Raw genomic sequence first — 18902 nt, 5'->3', positions numbered from 1 at the left:
TTTTATGAATATTTTATGGGAAGATAAAGAATACAGCATACAGCAGCAAATGTTTGCTTTGTATATTGTTTTTTTTATAATATATAGATATAATATTATATATAATATATATATATATATATATATTATATACAATAGACACCACCTGGCAACATTGAATACCAAAATTATGAATATAACCAAGTGTAGAAATGACACGCGCCCAGTTTACAAAACTTATGAATATATTTTATTAAAAGCATTCGCAGAGGAACCACCATCCTATAAAATTTGAATTTAAGTAACGATACACCAGTAACTGAAAATAGATGACAGGTTATCAGGTCTAATTTTTACATTTATGAAACGCATGAGCCGACAGTTATACATTTGATTAACTTAAATGATTACCTAAGGCCAGGCCTGATTGAACAGGGTGTCCATAAAGTCCCAGTACCATTACAAGTATTTATAGCTCAGAATGGTGCTGGGACTTTATGGACACCCTATCTACACAAATAAAACTCAAGGGGGACAAAAAAGTGGACCATAACTCAGAGGGAAGCTATACACTCGCCTTCTGAAAAGGGTAGATTATAGGAATCAGACGAATCCATCACACAAATTCCTCGATGCGTTCGATTTCCGCCAGGACCTGGGAAGGGGGCACGGGCCTCTTCTGGCTTCCTTTCCTGACCTTGGCCTTGACCACTTCTGGGTGGACCGGCCTCACCAGTGGCTTCTTCTCAGGGGCCTTCATCCTCCACACGACGCGAAGACCCTGTGAGAGAGAGACAACAAATGAAGTCCTCGATGCTTAGAGAGATAGATGACAGAATCTGTACAGAGGTCCTACAGATGATTATCCTGCTAATGCCCTTTTACTTACTGCTTGCTAAGATTTAGGATGATGGTCCTAATTGGTCACAAAATAGCTAGGGGATTCAATGCTCCTACCGATAGCAAGGCCAATAAGTGGTCCCACAAATGGGAAGGCCACTAAGTTGCCCCACAGATAGCAAGACCACTATGTTGTCTCACAATAAGCAAGACCACTATGTTGTCTTACAAATAACAAGACCACTATATTGTCTCACAATAAGCAAGACCACTATGTTGTCTCACAATAAGCAAGACCACTATGTTGTCTTACAAATAACAAGACCACTATGTTGTCTCACAATAGCAAGGTCAGAAAGCTGTCCCACAAATAGCATGACCACTAAGTTCTTCTACAAATAGCAAGGCCACTGAATGCTTAAAAAAAATGGGTCTCGCCACATTGTCATAAATACGCAAAAAAAAAAGAAAAAAAAAATCAAACAAACTTTAACGTAATTACAACAAATGATAACATCCCTAAACTCTAAAAACATCAAAGGTCCAAAGTGGTCGATAGCAAGGGTCGTGAGTAATAAAGAAGGTAGTGTGTTCATTAAAAACAGAGAGAGCCATCATTGGTCTCCAAAACAGAGATCTATCACAATACGACTCTTGAATATACTTCACTTGATAATGAATCTTCCTCTCACTCATCTGCGTATTTTTAACTACTGGGAACACTATACATAAGCATCAACCGTGTAGACAGAAAATATTTAACTTTCTGATTATCAGTAAGTATATCTTAGCTTAACCAGACCACTGAGCTGATTCACAGCCCTCCTAGGGCTGGCCCGAAGGATTAGTTATTTTTACGTGGCTAGGAACCAATTGATTACCTAGCTACGGGACCTACAGCTTATTGTGGGATCCGAACCACATTATATCGAGAAATGAATTTCTAACACCAGAAATAAATTCCTCTGGTTCCGCGTTGGCCGAGCCGAGAATCGAACTTCGGACCACCGGATTGCAGGTAGCCGAGCGCGAAATCCACTCGTTCCAGCGAGGAATTTCTGATTATCAATAAAATTTGCTAATGAAAATGGCTGAAATCTCTTGCTTCGACAGCACCTAAATTCTAACTGTCGTATCTCATTTCACACTTCAAAACACAAAGAAGAAGAGGAAGGCTCACCCCCTCATTCTGGAAATGACGTTTGTACTTAGTAGAGGCGATGTAGGAACACTTGACCGTCGAGACAACGGCGTTCATCAAATTCTTCGCAGCCTGGATCAGAGACGTCGCCGAATCCAGCTGTAGAATGAAAGGAGTCAATGAATAATATGAATAGACAGGAGATGGCGGAATTTCCTAAAACAAACGTTAACTTGTTGTTATTATTATTGCTATTATTTACCAAAATCCTATAATCGCATGAGTTACTAAATTGGTGAAAAAATTCACACTTGATGTCAATTGTAAATATTTATGAAAAATATACATTTACATTTGCACTAGTTTGTTTTCACAATAATAATAATAATAATAATAATAATAATAATAATAATAATAATAATAATAATAATAATAATAAAGTTTTAAATTTAAATATAATTATGTACATTCACATAACTGTGGATTTGTTTCTCCATTTGAAGACTCTTGCTACTACGAGGATTTTTTAATAATAATAATGATAATAATAATATAGAGAGAGAAATCATTATTCACTTCCCCCTAAAACTTTGATTCAGTAGTAAAATAGAAAAACGTCAAAATAGTAAACTACAGAAATAATCGTCCCAAGACCAAACTTAAAAGAAATAAAAAAGATGAAACGAATAAAAGGTCACAACAGACCCCGACGGCGTCACTGGGAACACTCACAGCAGACACGATGAGGTTCCCGGAGATGCTCTGGACGTCGGCCTTGACCTTCGAGGTGATGCTTAGCTGGTGGCAATAGAGGGCGATGCGGTCCAGGTAGGCCAGCATGTCCTTCTTGGTCGAGGACTCGGGGCACTTCTCGGCGATCTCCCGGGCCAGCTTGTCCAGTTTCGTGCCGGCCATCGAGATCTTCTTGGCCGCCTCGATCACGTCCATGGTGGTCTTCAGGGAGCCTCGCCCCCTGCGGAGGAGGGGGAGAAGAAGAAGGGCCGCGGCATTAGACTCACTCGGAGCCCCCAAGACATCAAGTGCCTGAAGGACAACATGGTCAAGGGGAAGGTGAAACAGTCACGGGAACACAGAAGCAGAGAGAGAGTATCCCCAAGAACGAGGCATCAACACAGAAGCAGAAAGGGGAAACAGTCATGGGAACACAGAAGCAGAGAGAGAATATCCCCAAGAACGAGGCATTCAAACAGAAGCAAGAAAGGCGGAAAACATCATGGGAACACAGAAGTAAGCGAGAGGAGTATCAGCCAAGAACAGGCATCAACACAGAAGCAGAAAGGGGAAACAGTCCCCAAGGGAAACACACCAAGCAGAGAAGAATATCCCCAAGACGAGGCAAATCAAACAGCAAGCAGAAAGGGGAAACAGTCATGGGAACACAGAAGCAGAGAGAGAATATCCCCAAGAACGAGGCATCAACACAGAAGCAGAAAGGGGAAACAGTCATGGGAACACAGAAGCAGAGAGAGAATATCCCCAAGAACGAGGCATCAACACAGAAGCAGAAAGGGGAAACAGTCAAATGGGAACAAACCGAATATCGCGAGAGTATCCCCAAGAACGAGGGTCATATCAACACAGAAGCAAGAAAGGGGAAAACAGTCATGGGAAACCCAAAACAAAGGGCAGAGAAGAGAAGATCCCCAAGAACGAGGCATCAACACAGAAAGCAGAAAGGGGAAACAAAAGTCATTGGGCACAACAGAAGCAGAGAGAGAATTCCCCAAGAACGAGGGCATCAACAACAGAGCAGAAAGGGGAACAAGTCTGGGAACACAGAAGCAGAGAGAGAATGAATCCCCAAGAACGGGCTCAACACAAAGCAGAAAGGGGAACAGGTCATGGGAACACAGAAAGCAGAGAGAAAGGGGGAATATCCCAAACGAGGCATCAACACAGAAGCAGAAAGGGTAACAGTCATGGGAACACAAGAATCAGAGAGAGAGAATCCCCAAGAAAAGGCCATGCAACACAGAAGCAAAAGGGAAACGTTCCCCAATGGGAACACCAGAAGTAGAGAGAGAATATCCCCAAGAACGAGGCATCAACACAGAAGCAGAAAGGGGAAACAGTCATGGGAACACAGAAGTAGAGAGAGAGTATCCCCAAGAACGAGGCATCAACACAGAAGCAGAAAGGGGAAACAGTCATAGGAACACAAAAGCAGAGAGAGAATATCACCAAAAACCTGAGACATCAAGTACTACCTGTAGAAGGGAAAGGGGAAACAGTCATGGGAACATAGAAGCAGACAGAGAATATCTCCAAAAACCCGAAACATCAAGTACCTGGAAACACATAAGCAGGGACAGAATTCCCAAAACCCGAGGCATCAACACAGAAGCAGAAAGGGGAAACAGTCATGGAAACATAAGCAGAGGAATTCACCGAAGCATCAACACAACAGAACGAAACAGTCATGGAAGCACAGAAGCAGAAAGAGAATTCCCCAAACCCAAGGCATTAACACAGAAGCAGAAAGAGAAAACAGTCATGGGAACACAGAAGCAAAAAGGGGAAACAGTCATGGGAACACAGAAGCAGAGAGAGAGAATATCCCCAAAAACCCCGAGATATCAAGTACCTGTAGAACAATGTCAATGGAAAGGGTAAAAACAGTTATGGGAACACAGAAGCAGAGATCAAGTACCTGGTGAAGTCCGTCATCTGCATCATGATGGTGGAGATGTGTTTGGCCAAGGCGATGATGTCGTTCCCGGAGTCGTCCCACTTGGACACCTCCTTGTCCAACTTCTTCTTCTCCTCCTGGAAGTTCTCGACCTGCGTGTTGAACAAGGAGAAGGCGGTTGTTGACTAGGGTTTTATCAATTACGTATAGGATTTCGCTGGAGACACAAGTGTGTCTACGGGCTGCTCTATGAGCAAGAGCCTGTGCTGATTAACAGCTCTCCTAGGGCTGGCCCGAAGAATTAGATTTTTTTACGTGGCTAGGAACCGATTGGTTACTTAGCAATGGCACCTACAGCTTAGTGTGGGATCCGAACCACATTATATATAGAGAAATTATGCATCTCCCCCTTCTCTGCTCTCCTATTCAAGTTCCACACTGGACGAATGGGTTGCGCACTCGACTGCCAATCTGGTAGCCCGAGTTCGCGCCCGGCTGGTGCCAATGCGGAATCAGAGGAATTTATTTCTGGTGATTAGAAATTCATTTCTCAATGTAATGTGGTTCGGATCCCACGATAAGCTGTAGGTCCCATTGCTAAGTAACCAGTTGGTTCCTAGCCACGTGAATAAAAATCTAATCCTTCGGGCCAGCCCTAGGAGAGCTGTTAGTCAGCTCAGTGGCCTGGTTAAACTGAGATAGTATACTTAACTTTGCTGTCCTATTCAAGGTTCCCGGGATAGCATAACTTTCGTTAAATCTGCCAAAAACACAAACTTATAACCAAACAAGACACTCACCTCCACGGCGATCTTGTCCTTGTCTCTGTCGCTAAGGTTCTTCATGGCATCCCGCGCGGTGGTGATGCCCGTCACCTCTGGGTATTCGTCGATGGCTTGGATGTCATCCGTCGACAACAGCACTGTGGAGGGAGGGAGGGGACATTTTTAGGACGTCTGCAAAGGATCTGGAGGAGGTAAGGAGTGTCTGGGGAAGCCAAGGATGGAATGTGTGGATGGGTAGTTGAGCCAGCTCTCCTTTATGGAAGTGAAGTGTGGATGTTGGACGCGGATAATAGAAAACGTCTTATTTGTGAAAACAAAAAAAATTGAACTTTATGCAAAATAATAATTTGTGATGATGATGAAACAGAATGAAAATAACTTTGACTATTAAACTGCTAATATTAAATGAAAATTCTTTTAAAAAATAAATATATGTATATATATAAACACCGATGAAACTGAATTAAAAAGTCATGATGATAAAAGAAAAGAGCAATAAATAGGATTGATGAAACTGAAGGGAAACTTATCAAGAAAACTGAAAAGAAAACATGACTAAAAAAACTGACGAAACTAAATGAAAAATGCGCGAATGAATATGAGAAGCAATGAGAGATGCGCCGAAAGAAACAAGAACACGAACAATCATAACTAGTCTACAGCTAAGTAACAGAACGAAAATCCACGAAGGAAGACGAAAACAAATGAACAACGAAGACAACGATGCCACAGGAATGAACAAAATAAATTAGAAACGAGAGTCTGAAAGGAAAGAGAGAGAAAAGAAATCCTCCTCACTGCTACTCCTAATGTTGATTCTCTCCGGAAGAGGGTTGGTAACGAACTCCTCCGGGTCGAGTTCGTCGTCTCCTCTGTTCATGACGACCGCCAGTCGAATCTCCCTCACCCCGTCGTACACGAGGTGCGACGCGTCGATGAAGTCGTTCTCGTCGATGTCCTTCGACGGGTCGTCCCTCATGGTCGTCGATACGATGTCGACGCAGTTCCCGAAGTTTGGAATAGCTGGAAAGGATTCATTTGGATTACTGTAGGCCTAGTGGTTGGTTTAAATTTTTGGACGGGTCGTAAGTATTGTTAGATGGAGAAAGGTATATATGAGTCCTGATGTGGACCTCGAGACTGACTAACCGAAAGAGTAGATTTTCCTCGTGTAGGTTTAGCTACAGTTGTAGGCCTATCGTTGCTACAACGACAAATTACGTAATAAAGCAAAAAATATAAATGAGCAAAACTGGGGAAAATATACCTAGAATTATTTAGAAAACACGTACTATGTCCGCCATATTTATGACTGAATATTTACTATTAACATTGAAGTAAGCGGCAGCGAACACATTGCCTTATCTCACCTTTATCTCTCAGCATCTCAACCGCCTTCAGGACCTGCTCGGTGTAAAGGCAGGGTTCGTAGTCGTCCATTTCGGCGCTGACGACGTCGCACACGCGGCTCGAACGACCTCGAATGGCGCCAGCCACCCGCTCGAAGGTGTCCAGGTCGCCTTCGCTGATGGCCTGGACGCAGGCCTTGACGTCTTCCAGGATGTGGTTCTCTGCCACGGGGATAAAGGTGTTCTGATATGTAGTCTAAGTCGAAGCCAAGTTGAATTGTTAAGTCGTATATGTATTAACGGTTAATTCGGTCTTAATACTGATTAATGAGGCCTTCTTTAAGCTGCCGAATTTCTTTACCGTTTCGTTATCCCTCAGGTCATGTTCTTTTTAACTAGCGATCAGTATCACTATATGTATAATATCGAGATATTTAAGATTGAAAGTTTTAATACCCTTTTCTCTATTTCCTATAGGTTGGACTAGATTATGTTTACTGAGTTGCTTTTCAACAAAGCTCTTATAAAGAAAAGGACGAAAATGGAGAGACAAATTGCAACGCAAAAGTAGCATCATATACGCGAAATGTCTAAGGGACGAAGGCCGTCTCTAGACTAACAATTTCCTTCCTTGCAAATGTGGATCTCAAGAGCAAAATAACGGAGTTAGAAAGGTCTATTTCACATAATAATAATAATAATAATAATAATAATAATAATACAGGCTTCGAGTGACCAACCGGAGACAGCCAGGAAGTCGTCGACCGTTGTGATGTCATCGACGGATTCGATCAGAATTCGCAGTTGGTTCTCCCAGGCTTCTTTGAAAGAGTCCATGTTCTCTTGGGCCACCTGGCAACCGGAGTCGAGACGGTTCAGTCAGTTATGATTTTTTTTGTAATCCAGAGGAGGGATATCGTGTTTATTAGTTAATATTCCATAATCATGGATTACAGTCCTTATAACTGATAACTGTACATTTCTAATTAGGGAAAATGTTGTTTATTCATTAATTGTAAATGGCAAGCATGCCTATTTGTCGTCCTCCACAACAAGTCTTAACTTCTTCTTCCAGTTTATTGTTGATATTCACTCCCCTCTGGCTATATAGCTATCACTTTCCCTAGGCCGATAGCTGTTAACTGACCCTACTTTCTAATCCATCCACTCCCCTCTATAATTCCCGCTTTCTCCTTTTGGCATAAGGCCTTTAACCACCCCATAATCCCCGCATAAGAAATAGAAACAACAACAACATCGACAAAAACCACCCCTCTCCCCCGCTTAAGCAACAGAAATAATTACAACAACAACAACAAAAACCTGTCTCGTCTAGGCCTACCATGGACTTGTGCCTGAGGACGAGCATCTCGGCTGCATTGATGACCTGAGGGTACAGTTGGTCGATCTGGGACGTCGCGTATCGGACCATCTTCGTCCCATCCTCGTCGCTCGACATCAAACAAGCGAGGTTCGACACCTCTACGATGTTGCGGGCGTAATCGGCGAACACCTGATGGAGAGAGAGAGAGAGAGAGAGAGAGAGAGAGAGAGAGATCATCATGGTGCGCACTGCAATAGGTCTAGGACTCTAAACGAATCAAATTCGATAATCAAACTATAACACTTGTCCATTTTGAAGCGGAGATCGCTCCAACCTACCTTGGAGCACTCCGCTACTTTCTCCTGGTCTCCGCTTCGCGCGGCCTCCACTAGAGCCAGAAGGGGAATATCTGTAGCAACGAAGCTGTAAATATAAATAAATAGCACTAGTAACTGTCTTGATGTTTTACCGAATAGGTAAATGAATTCATTAATATATATTTTTCACCGGTGGTCTTCGTTTCCTACCCTAATATTTTAGAAAATGTACTTTTTATATATATATATAATATATATATATATATATATATATATATATATGTGTGTGTGTGTGTGTGTGTGTGTGTGTGTGCGCGCGCGTGTGTGTGTGTTAATATTATAAAATGTATATTTTAGCTTCTCCGATGATTTGTAAAACGGTGGCAAAAACTTCCTTGAAAGATATTTTATTTTTGCATCCTAATCTAACCATATTTAAGCATTCCATTCCTAAGAAGCTCATAGTCTCTCATTTCAAAATAGTTGCCAAGTTTATTACCCACACATTTACTCAAGTGGATAGGTCTACTTTGATTTAGTATAGTTATTTCTAAGGCAAGACAATTGTGCATTGTCTAGTAAAGGGATATGGGCAGATGTACTTCAACATATTTATCATTTTTAAAGTATTAACCATTTCTCGAACCGATGAACATCGACTTAGGTATGCAAAAATCTAAAACATAAGGCGATTATTAAGTTACAAAAATATGTTCCAGAGCACATCTATTACAAACCTATCTGAAACGTGATCCACAACTGCCTTGCGCAGCTGTCTGCGCAGGTCCTGCGTTTTCACGTGGACGTGTCCCAGCGCCTGGTCGAGGGCGGCTGACGGCTCCCTTTTGCCAGCCTGTATTAAATATTCGTTAAGCCTGAAGTGTCAGTATATTGATATTTGCAGTCAAACTACTTGGTCGAGGATGAACACTTTGTATTTTCTGTAAGTCTGCAAATCTCGTAAATAGTCATTCTTTTGTTTCGTAAGCTTGTGGCTCGACCATCTTTTATACTACTATAATTCTGATTTAACAATAACAGGGATATGATGATGGTTTTTAAAAGGAAATTTGAGTTACTGAGAATTTTTATAAAATATAGATTACATGCAATACCATTCTGTAACAAATGTATATTTAACATTGTACATTAATTAATTTTATTTTTATTTTATTCTTTTGTATTTATGATAAGATAAGTACTATGCAAATAATGTAGATAATTTTTTTTTATATTTTCACGTTAAAAGATAAAAAAAAATCTTTGATACTACCGTTAGTTTCGATGGCATGCCTGTACTACTACTACTACTACTGCTACTACTACTATACTACTACTACTACTACGACTACTACTACTACTACTACTACTACAACAACAACTACTACTACTACTACTTACTATACTATACTACTAACTAACTAATAATAATAATAATAATAATAACCCAATAATAATAATTAATAATAATAATGTGTACGTATGGGCCAGAAGACGACAGATTTCCCGCCAAAAATATTAGTCTGCACGGAATTTTCAGGAATCAAATGTTTCACATAATTCATGAGCTGAGTTGCACATTTACTTTTTTACTTTCAGTGATAATAAAGAATGGGGTTTGTAAATTTGAATCGAGTATAATTATAAATAAGAGCATTAATCGGGAAAAAAAATCCAGTTCCAAATTCTGGAGAAAAGACACTTGCAGTGATGCCTTGGTCTCAATTATCTGTTGGTACTTATACATAAACTCAATGGCGTTGTATACTCGTAGACTAGGGATTATTAAGCTGGGAAGAAGAAGAAGACACAAACATACACCTACATTGTCCATGTATTCCGTGAGAAGGTCCTGAAGGGCTTCCCTGACGGCGTTGCATTCGTGGACGATCCTCTGCTTGCGATCGTCCCGCGTGGAGTAGGAGTCGGCCATCAGGGCAGCTCCACTGATGATGGCTTCCAGCTGTTCCTCGAGAGTAGGCCTAGACGTCACTTCGTTGTAGTCCAGAGGGTCTATTTCAGCCGAGTTCTGGAAAGTGGGTGCTGGAAAATGCTTAAAATATCCTCATGGAATGTAAATGAGAGTTTCTTTGGAGTTTGGAATGTGCTACAACATTATATGGAGTGCACGATCGTATGGCCCTAACTGGAAAGTGGAGATTTATTTGGAAATCTTAGTTCTCAGCAAAACAAAAAATCACTGTCTTGATTTTAGTTATCTATAACATCCTGTATTCATCTGTACGTTGACACTTGATATCGTTAGGTAAACAAAGCAGCAAATCCAGTAAGATACCCATAATGCTTCAGTAAAGAAAGGAGCATACCACATCCATGTCTGCAGTATTATAATAAACAAAGCAGCACGTCTTATAGATAGCTGTTGTAATCCAAAACAAAGGAGAGACTTCAATTTATTCATAATGCTGCAATGATTAAACCAGTATGTCCTATAGGCTTTCCCAATGTCCTACAGCTAACCAACTAAACTGCTCTAGACCTACATCAAACACATCAATCGCCACTGAAAGTGCTCCAGCTTTTTCCTGCGGTAGGTGGCTGAGGCCAGAGGCCTTCCCCTGGGCTACGTCGTGGATCGTGTTCACGGCCTCGCAGACTTGTCGAAGGACGTAATCTCGATTGGCTTTGGCTGCTGCCAACTCAGGGTGTCGTACATAGGCCTATAAAAAAAGGAACGGACGAAAAAGTTGATCGTACTTCGATGAAAAAGATATCTTATTTTGATGGAACAAATTGCGTACATCGTCTGGGTGGAAAAGATGATCTGACATGAATGAAAAGGACTTTCTTGGATGAAAAAGAGATAATCTTACTTGCTGGGTCTTCCTATTCTTGTAGGTGATTACCCAGAGGGAAAAAAATATACAAATTGTAACTAGGGTTGTAGCTTGAATAATAATAATAATAATAATAATAATAATAATAATAATAATAATAATAATAATAATAATAATAATAATAATAATGACATCAACGACACAGGTGAAACCTGCAGAAGACATCGTTACCTTGGAAGCCGTCAGGAGAAGAGCAGAGTTCCTCTTGAGAATGGCCCTCGCTGCCGCTAGGTCATCCTGCAACCGCGGGTCCTTGAGCTCCTGCTGGCGTTTCGCCGCTTGGTTGATGAGGTCCTCTGTGTTCTGGTTGAAGATGCGGAATTTTTCCAGGAGCTCGCTGTTACTCGAGGCATTTTTCACGTTTTCCAGGTCGTTCTCGACCTGCAGTGGTCGTTCAAAATATTAGGCCTACTGTTTCTTAGCGAAGAGTGGCGTTAAGAGAACAGAACAGAACGAAGAGAGAGAGAGAGAGAAGAGAGAGAGAGAGAGAGAGAGAGAGAGAGAGAGATTAGACCTACTATTTCATAAGCGTTAAGAAAATATTCAGAATATTGCGAATAAGAGCCAAGAGAAGAAAAAAAAGAGAGGAGAGAGATTAGGCCTACTGCTTCTCATCATATAGGGAAATAAATATGGCGAATAAGAGAGAGAGAGAGAGAGAGAGAGAGAGAATAACTAGCACTTTCATGAAACACAGACAACCAATATGTATAATCTTTGCTGCCTTCTTACCCCTTTCAGCCTCTTCAGCAAGCGGTGCACATCCACCATATCGGCCAAGATGAGCAGTCGCGTGACGGCAGCCAGCAGTTTCCTGGCAGCCAGAACCATCGTTTTCCGCTTGCCGCTCGTGCAAGGGTCTTCGGCGAATTCCTTAGCACTGCTGGACATGTCCTCCCCTTGAAACAAAATACTTATGGATTCTCCTACTCTTTATTTGGTTATATACCTTAAACTGAGACTAACACTAACAGAACAGTCCCTCCCCATGCGAGGTGTCTGCCTGTCATTTCCAGAAACGTAGTACTACTTGTCTGCAAGACTGAATCTAAGAAAAACAAGCTTTTTGTTAGCTGACTATCAAGACCAGAAAATTATTTGTCTAAAACTGACACCATTCTTTGGTCCAGGTAAGAATTTGGTATTTAAGAAATATTTTTTTTTTTATCAGCTGATTCTATGACAAGGAAATTACTTGTCTGTTTTAAAACTGACACCATTAATTGGACCGTGCTCTTCCAGCCATGATATCATTTTACAGTAACACAACATTAGAAGAGACTTGTGGAATGAAGACCTAACTAGAAAATACCTTTGGCTTTGGTGTCTGAGTCGAACAAGCAAGAATACAATAATAGGCCTACCTAGCATCATAAGTCGTCACTAACCTGCTTTCTTGACTTCTTCCACGACGTCGAGCATTTCTTTGCTGACGTCGGGGTTCTCCTTAGCAATGATCTTTCCTTGCTCGATGAAATGCGATGTTGCAGCCTCAACAGCGGCCACCAGTACGTGGGCTCTTTTACTCTTGCCCTTTTTCTTCTTCGAGGACCCGCTCGAGTTGACCAGGGTTGTCACCTGAAAACAGAACGAACATCATGCCCCATGGCCCGCAGTCGTAACGTTTATCTACTACTACAAGATCATATAATCCAAATTATCCCATATTATATTCATTCATCATCATAAAAAGGCTGTTGAGCCAAGCACTGGGGTAATGTCGGCCTAAAAATAATAGTTAGAGAGGTTGGGCAAGTAGACTTGAGGGAGGAAGCGGGAATGGAGGTAAAGTAAAAGGCTAAAAAGTGGGTGAAGCCAGGATCGAAAGGGCGCTGCAGACACCCTTTATTAATGCACCACGCTAATGGTACTAAGCAACGGTGGCCCCCTCGCCCCAAATAGTTCCTGTAAATTAATCGGTTTCCCTCGTAGACTTACCTGCATCACAAGTGGCTCTAGAGTTTTTTCCACGCTCCGGGTTCTGATTTCGATGTTCTTGATGTCCCATCGAAGTAGGAGGGTCTCATGCTGCGATTCCACGGTGGGTGATTCCTCCTCATTCATTTTGGTTGGTAATTCTCCCTCCCTGGTGGAGCTGGCAGTTAAGTCCTGTGAGATAAGGAGGGATTAGCCAGAACCAGTTCACTTGTTGGGCAACTAATTAGCACCTTCCAGCTGCAGTGATTGTGAACTGTAGGCTACTGGTCATAAAAATCGTGAGTCTCGGTTACGACCACCTTAAAACATTCAAGAAACTACTGGATATTCTGTAACAAAGATTCATAACACGAAGGAATCAGAGCATACTGAAATATGGTCACTTGACTAACGATATACTTTACAACAATATGGAAGAAATGGCTACGAAAAAAACTCAAGCAATTAAAAGACTACATGAATGGGAGATGTACTTTTTATAAATCGTATTATCTTTGCATTGATATGAAGTTCCTGAAATTAATCATAAGATGTGACTAAAATCATACGCGCGCGCGCACACACACACACACACACACACACACACACACACACACACACACACACATATATATATATATATATATATATATATATATATATATATATATATATATATATATATATACACACACACACCGCAAGCTCGCCAACTTTTCTCTCTACTGCAGTGCTCTCTCCCTATACCCCCAGACGGTGTCCGTAACCGGCAAGTTGTTCGATGACAACTTGAAAATCTAACTGGAAATTGTTCGAAGCACTAATGAGATATCAATTGTAGCTTTTGAAAACGTAGCGGTTAAATTGGCAAAACTTGATTCATTTGATAGCATTACGTTTCCAAGAGTTGAACTAGTCATTAAGACAGCATTTGAACATCGCATTCGAACACTTATTTTCGGGATTCAGAATTTCAGAAATATCAGCCTGTCAGTGTCAGTGTCAGTAGAGCCTGAACCTTTGTGACGCGTGATTGTACGTTAATTGGTCGACGGGCTAGCGAGCCACAGACGTGGACCATGTTAAGATAAAGATAGATAACATGACTTGGATAAAAAAAAAAAGTTTATTTTGAAATTAAAAAGTAGTGAAAGCGTGTAATATGAAAGTGACAGTTCATATAACGAAACAGAAAACTGTAGACCTAGGCCTATAGAGCGTGTGTTTAACGAGGTGTTAGAGTGGTTGTCAGTGCATAAAGCCTAGATAACAGCAATTTATTAAATTGCAAAAACTGACTTTGTTCCATTTGTATGTGAAATATCCCACCGAGGCAAGATCTAAAAGATTAGACCAATCAAATAAAAAAAAACGGAAATGAACAGGTGGAGAGCTTTACAGAATTCGTTGAATTGGTACCATTTTAAATGATGTTGATTCTAGGCCTAATGATAAGAAAAACGCTAAACAGGTTTTATTTTAAACCTAATCATTTTAAAATCGAATATTTTGCTAAATCACTTTAAAATCGAACCTTTTGCTAACCATCTATAGATAATAAGGCTTGAAAATATATAATTATCAAATTTAATATTACGTCAGATTCAACCTAGTATGCTAACCCCGTTGGTATATTAAATTTCACATCAAGAAAAAATACCTTGGAAATCATTATAATTCCCCGCCACAAAACCTAAATAACGCAACGTGAATTTGAAAATTGAATTGAAAGTGACTGTAAATCAAATTTGGTTTCGATGAGGTGCACGAGCAATGGCCTGATTGTTTTTTTTTTTATTTGTTTTTTTCTAGTAGGTGTAATAAGACTAGGCCTAGACCGTCTGAAACTTTTCACGGGTGCAGAGTTGGTCTCTCACCGAAATTGAGGGAGAGCTCTCCATTTCGTGATTTAATGTACAGAATCTGATTTGTTGTTTATTGCTCGTTTTCCGTTATACTTGCGAAATTCGCTAAAAGCGTTACCGCTATATCGGCTAAAAATCCTCCTCGTGTCCTTATTTATGAAGGGCCTGATGGCCTGATACGTAGGCCTAATAGTCTATTATTTTCGAAGGACCAGCTTTCTACCATCACCAGGACCATTCACGTGGCCACACGTGTGTTTGTCCGTAACAGTTTATATAAATTTTCAAGAAAAAATGTATATAAACTTACTATAATTTCATGGATTATGCCTGTTAGGCATACGTAGGCCTAATAGTCTGTAGTATACTGCTGATGACAGCCGTCGCTTTCCCCGGCTGATGGTGAGTGTTAAATATGATTATTATTTAATAAGGTTATGTAATGTGATTGCAACGACATTCATCAACCTTTTTACTTTGTAGTTTTACATGATCTTGACCACTCGCACTCATGACTCATAAAGTATTGATATGTTATCAGAAATAAGAAATTAGATTAAAAAGGTAAATATTTCAAAGAACGAGAGTTTTTGGACTAATACTTATGAAAAATAATTGCTTTTCAATATCTGGACCATTTGCAAGGACTGGGCGTTTGGCAAGCAGGGTTACAAAGAACATGGAGAGAGAGAGAGAGAGAGAGAGAGAGAGAGAGAGAGACGAGAGAGAGAGAGAGATTGCTGTGTGGGGTTGGGGGGGGGGGGGGGCGGGGTTAGGGTGGCCACTTTACCTTATACCCTTAGAGGTGGTGGTTCATGAAGGTGTTAACCTTTCAGTTCTTAACAAATCGTTTGAGAAAAGGTAATTGGCTCAAATGGCCTCCAGCTTGGTTGCTGCTCTCCACATTCGATAAACTACCAGTTACCCTCCATCTCACTACTTATTATACACACACACCCACACACACACACACACATATATATATATATATATATATATATATATATATATATATATATATCGAGCTACAATGTCCTTTAATATCTAATTCGCTCTACCTCGGAATTAATATATTTTCATATATGCTTCAACCGAAGGGGAATTTTTTCTCGATAATAGACTTGCCTGGACCAGGGCGCGAACCCATGGATCCTTTCAAATCCAGGCAAGTATTATCGAGAAAAAATTCCCTTTCGGTTAAGCATATATGAAAATATATTAATTCCGAGGTAGGGCGAATTAGATATTAAAGGACATTGTAGCTCGATATATGTATATGAATCACGGAAATATGATATGACTTATATATATATATAATATATATATATATATATATATATATATGTGTGTGTGTGTGTGTGTGTGTGTGTGTGTGTGTGTGTGTGTGTGTGTGTAAGCGAATACCACAGCAAAATAGTCAGAAATCCAAGCGCTTTCGTCTTTACTAAGACATTGTCAAGGAACGAATGAAATACATTTGAAGAGAAAGTTATCATGTAAACAGCAAGATTAAGAATACTAAATGGTTAATTGTCAAAAAGGTAAAAATTAAAGAGATAATCCAGAATTATCGGATATCACACGGTCACAAACTTAAACAATAGATTTAACCCTAACAGAAACTACAAAGTATTCGTATAGTCCAAAACATGTAAAAACTGAATATATTAATTTTGTTGCTTATATTTATCTACAACTTTTTTCATTATGAAAGCATCAAGTTTAAATAAACCAAGACTTAAATTTAGAACATTTCCATTATTTGACTTGATGAAACAAGATTCAATGATATTCCTTTTAACTGTGTCATTACATGGGATTAAGGCTCTTGCTTGACTCCAGTTAATAGGATGATCTAAATCTCTCATATGCACGAATAATGCATTCGATATTTGCCCAGTTCTCACAGAATATTGGTGCTGTTTAAGATGTGAAAGAGATTTACCGGTTTGTCCGTAATAGACTTAATCACACTTTTTGCAAGGAATTTCATATATGCAGCCTGGAAGATCTTAAGGAGAATTTTTTATTATCAAACTCTTGACATTGATATTAATGAAAACAAGTTTGGCATTAGTTGTATGAAAGTTTTGGCTCTGGCGCCTGTTATTACTACTTCTCTCACCCCACCCCCTCCCCAACCCCACCAACGAAGTGCCCATCTTCACTGTGGCTTCGACCAAGGCCAACAAGAACCACGCAGTTCATATCTATTGGTCATTAGAGGGTAATGAATTTTCAATGGCTAAACTCCCCGTTGCTGAATAACCGCTGGTTCCATGCAACGTAAAAACACCATACAAACAAACAAAAATGGCAAAACTCGCAAATTAAACTTATAAGAATGGCATAGTTTGACTTATTGAATATTGAAATCAAACTTAGAAAAATGGACATAATTTGACTTATGGAATAATGAGTTAACAGATTCAACCGTTAAAATGAGGACGCGACATTAAAACCTAAGACGAGTAATGAGACAGTAGTCTTTTTAAAACGCAGTCTTGACTGCCAGACACTGCCAGACATGTTTCTCTCATTCCTTTGGACATTCGTTAATTTAAAAGTTATGGGTTGTTTGGCGAACAATGCGTGATTCTTCTCTGAATTTCCCCTTTGACTTATAACGACAGAATCATTTATGAAATGTGTTTGACATGTTTGTTGGGAAAGCGATCAGAATAATGAGATTCTAACATGAGTCTTTTAAGTAGGTGATGAAGAGGGATTTGTTGAGACTAACCTATACTATGGAGCCAAGCTTAAATATATATGAAACTTAGTAATCTATTGTAGTAAATTTACCTTTCGTGGGAAGCAAACGTAGAGGCAGAATAGGTTGTGACACAATCCTGGACGGGAAATGTTATTCGGATAACTGTAGGTGCTTACACATCAACATTTTCATACAAGCCGTTATCAGTCATATTTTCATGATAAGATAAGATAAAATGTTTAGTCATAAGATTATAACCTCGTTACTTGACAAGGAAGTTGCATGATAATGCAGCGACCACCTTTATTGATGGGTTATTTCTGTAACATTCATTCGTTAAATATACGACGAGTAAATTATTTCCCCCCATGTTTTCTGCGCATCTTCCAGCACTTGGTATTACAAGACTGCGTGTACTTGAGAAGGTTCGCTTTTTTGGACCCCCATTGTACACTGGTCCACAAATAGGCTATGCGCACAGCCACTTAATTGCAGTTAATGCCGTATGTTGTTTGAATTATATTACATAAACTAGGACAGGTTTACATGGTAAGACCAGCGGAAAACATTATTTTGTTATAATATAATTCACAGCCAGACTTATCGTTGAGTTGATTATAGAATTTAGGCCAGAGGCCAAGCACTGGGACCTATGAGGTCATTCAGCGCTGAAATGGAAGTTGACAGTAAAAGGTATGAAAGGTGCAACAGGAGGAAAACCTCAAGGCAGTTGCACTATGAATCAAGTGTTAGGAGAGGGTGGGAAGTAAGATGAATAAAGAGAATATGAAAGAAGGTACGGTAAAAGGAACGAAAGCGGTTGCAGCTAGGGTCCAAAGGGTCGCAAAGAACCTCAAGTAATGCCTACAGTGCACAGCATGAGGACCACTGTCGGCCCTAACCTCCCTATGGGGGACTTATCGTTGAAAACGAGACAAAATGAACCTACTGCAGAAAATAGGAGCTTCGTTTGAAGCTCAAACCCTGCAACAATTAAGAATTACACAGGAACCTTGATTAACGTATTATTATTGTTGTTATCCTCTGAAGTATATAAGTAGCTGCAAGTTTCCAATTAGGTTTAAGGACGACGCTCGGGTCTCATTTTTCACCAGGGGTTATGAACCTGGTAATGTGGCCACTTAGGAAAGGGGAAACAAA

General features: G+C 40.1%; 2 protein-coding genes across 2 annotated transcripts in view; one reads left to right on the top strand and one right to left on the bottom strand.

Annotated features, from left to right (window-relative positions):
* Positions 1-205: 205 nt before the first annotated feature.
* On the bottom strand, positions 206-17943 carry LOC135226399 (catenin alpha-like). The gene is made up of 18 exons (XM_064265887.1): positions 17831-17943; positions 13182-13352; positions 12632-12821; positions 11976-12142; positions 11415-11624; positions 10890-11066; positions 10211-10414; positions 9123-9238; positions 8407-8491; positions 8087-8257; positions 7485-7596; positions 6766-6966; positions 6194-6418; positions 5411-5532; positions 4632-4762; positions 2693-2933; positions 2000-2119; positions 206-760 (listed from the first exon to the last, which is right to left on the bottom strand). Exons 2-18 carry the CDS (start codon positions 13305-13307, stop codon positions 596-598), a joined length of 2763 nt encoding a protein of 920 aa, XP_064121957.1. The 5' UTR covers positions 13308-13352; positions 17831-17943; the 3' UTR covers positions 206-595.
* Positions 15191-18902, top strand: part of LOC135226400 (von Willebrand factor A domain-containing protein 5A-like) — a 442225-nt gene continuing 438513 nt past the window's right edge. Inside the window, exon 1 of the mRNA XM_064265890.1 lies at positions 15191-15427. The gene's annotated coding sequence lies outside the window, so the exon portion shown is untranslated. The remainder of the gene's footprint in view (positions 15428-18902) is intronic.

This window comes from Macrobrachium nipponense, chromosome 14 (genome assembly GCF_015104395.2).
Source record: "Macrobrachium nipponense isolate FS-2020 chromosome 14, ASM1510439v2, whole genome shotgun sequence".
NCBI classification, from domain to species: Eukaryota; Metazoa; Arthropoda; class Malacostraca; order Decapoda; family Palaemonidae; genus Macrobrachium; species Macrobrachium nipponense.
This window is presented reverse-complemented; position numbering and strand designations above follow the sequence as displayed.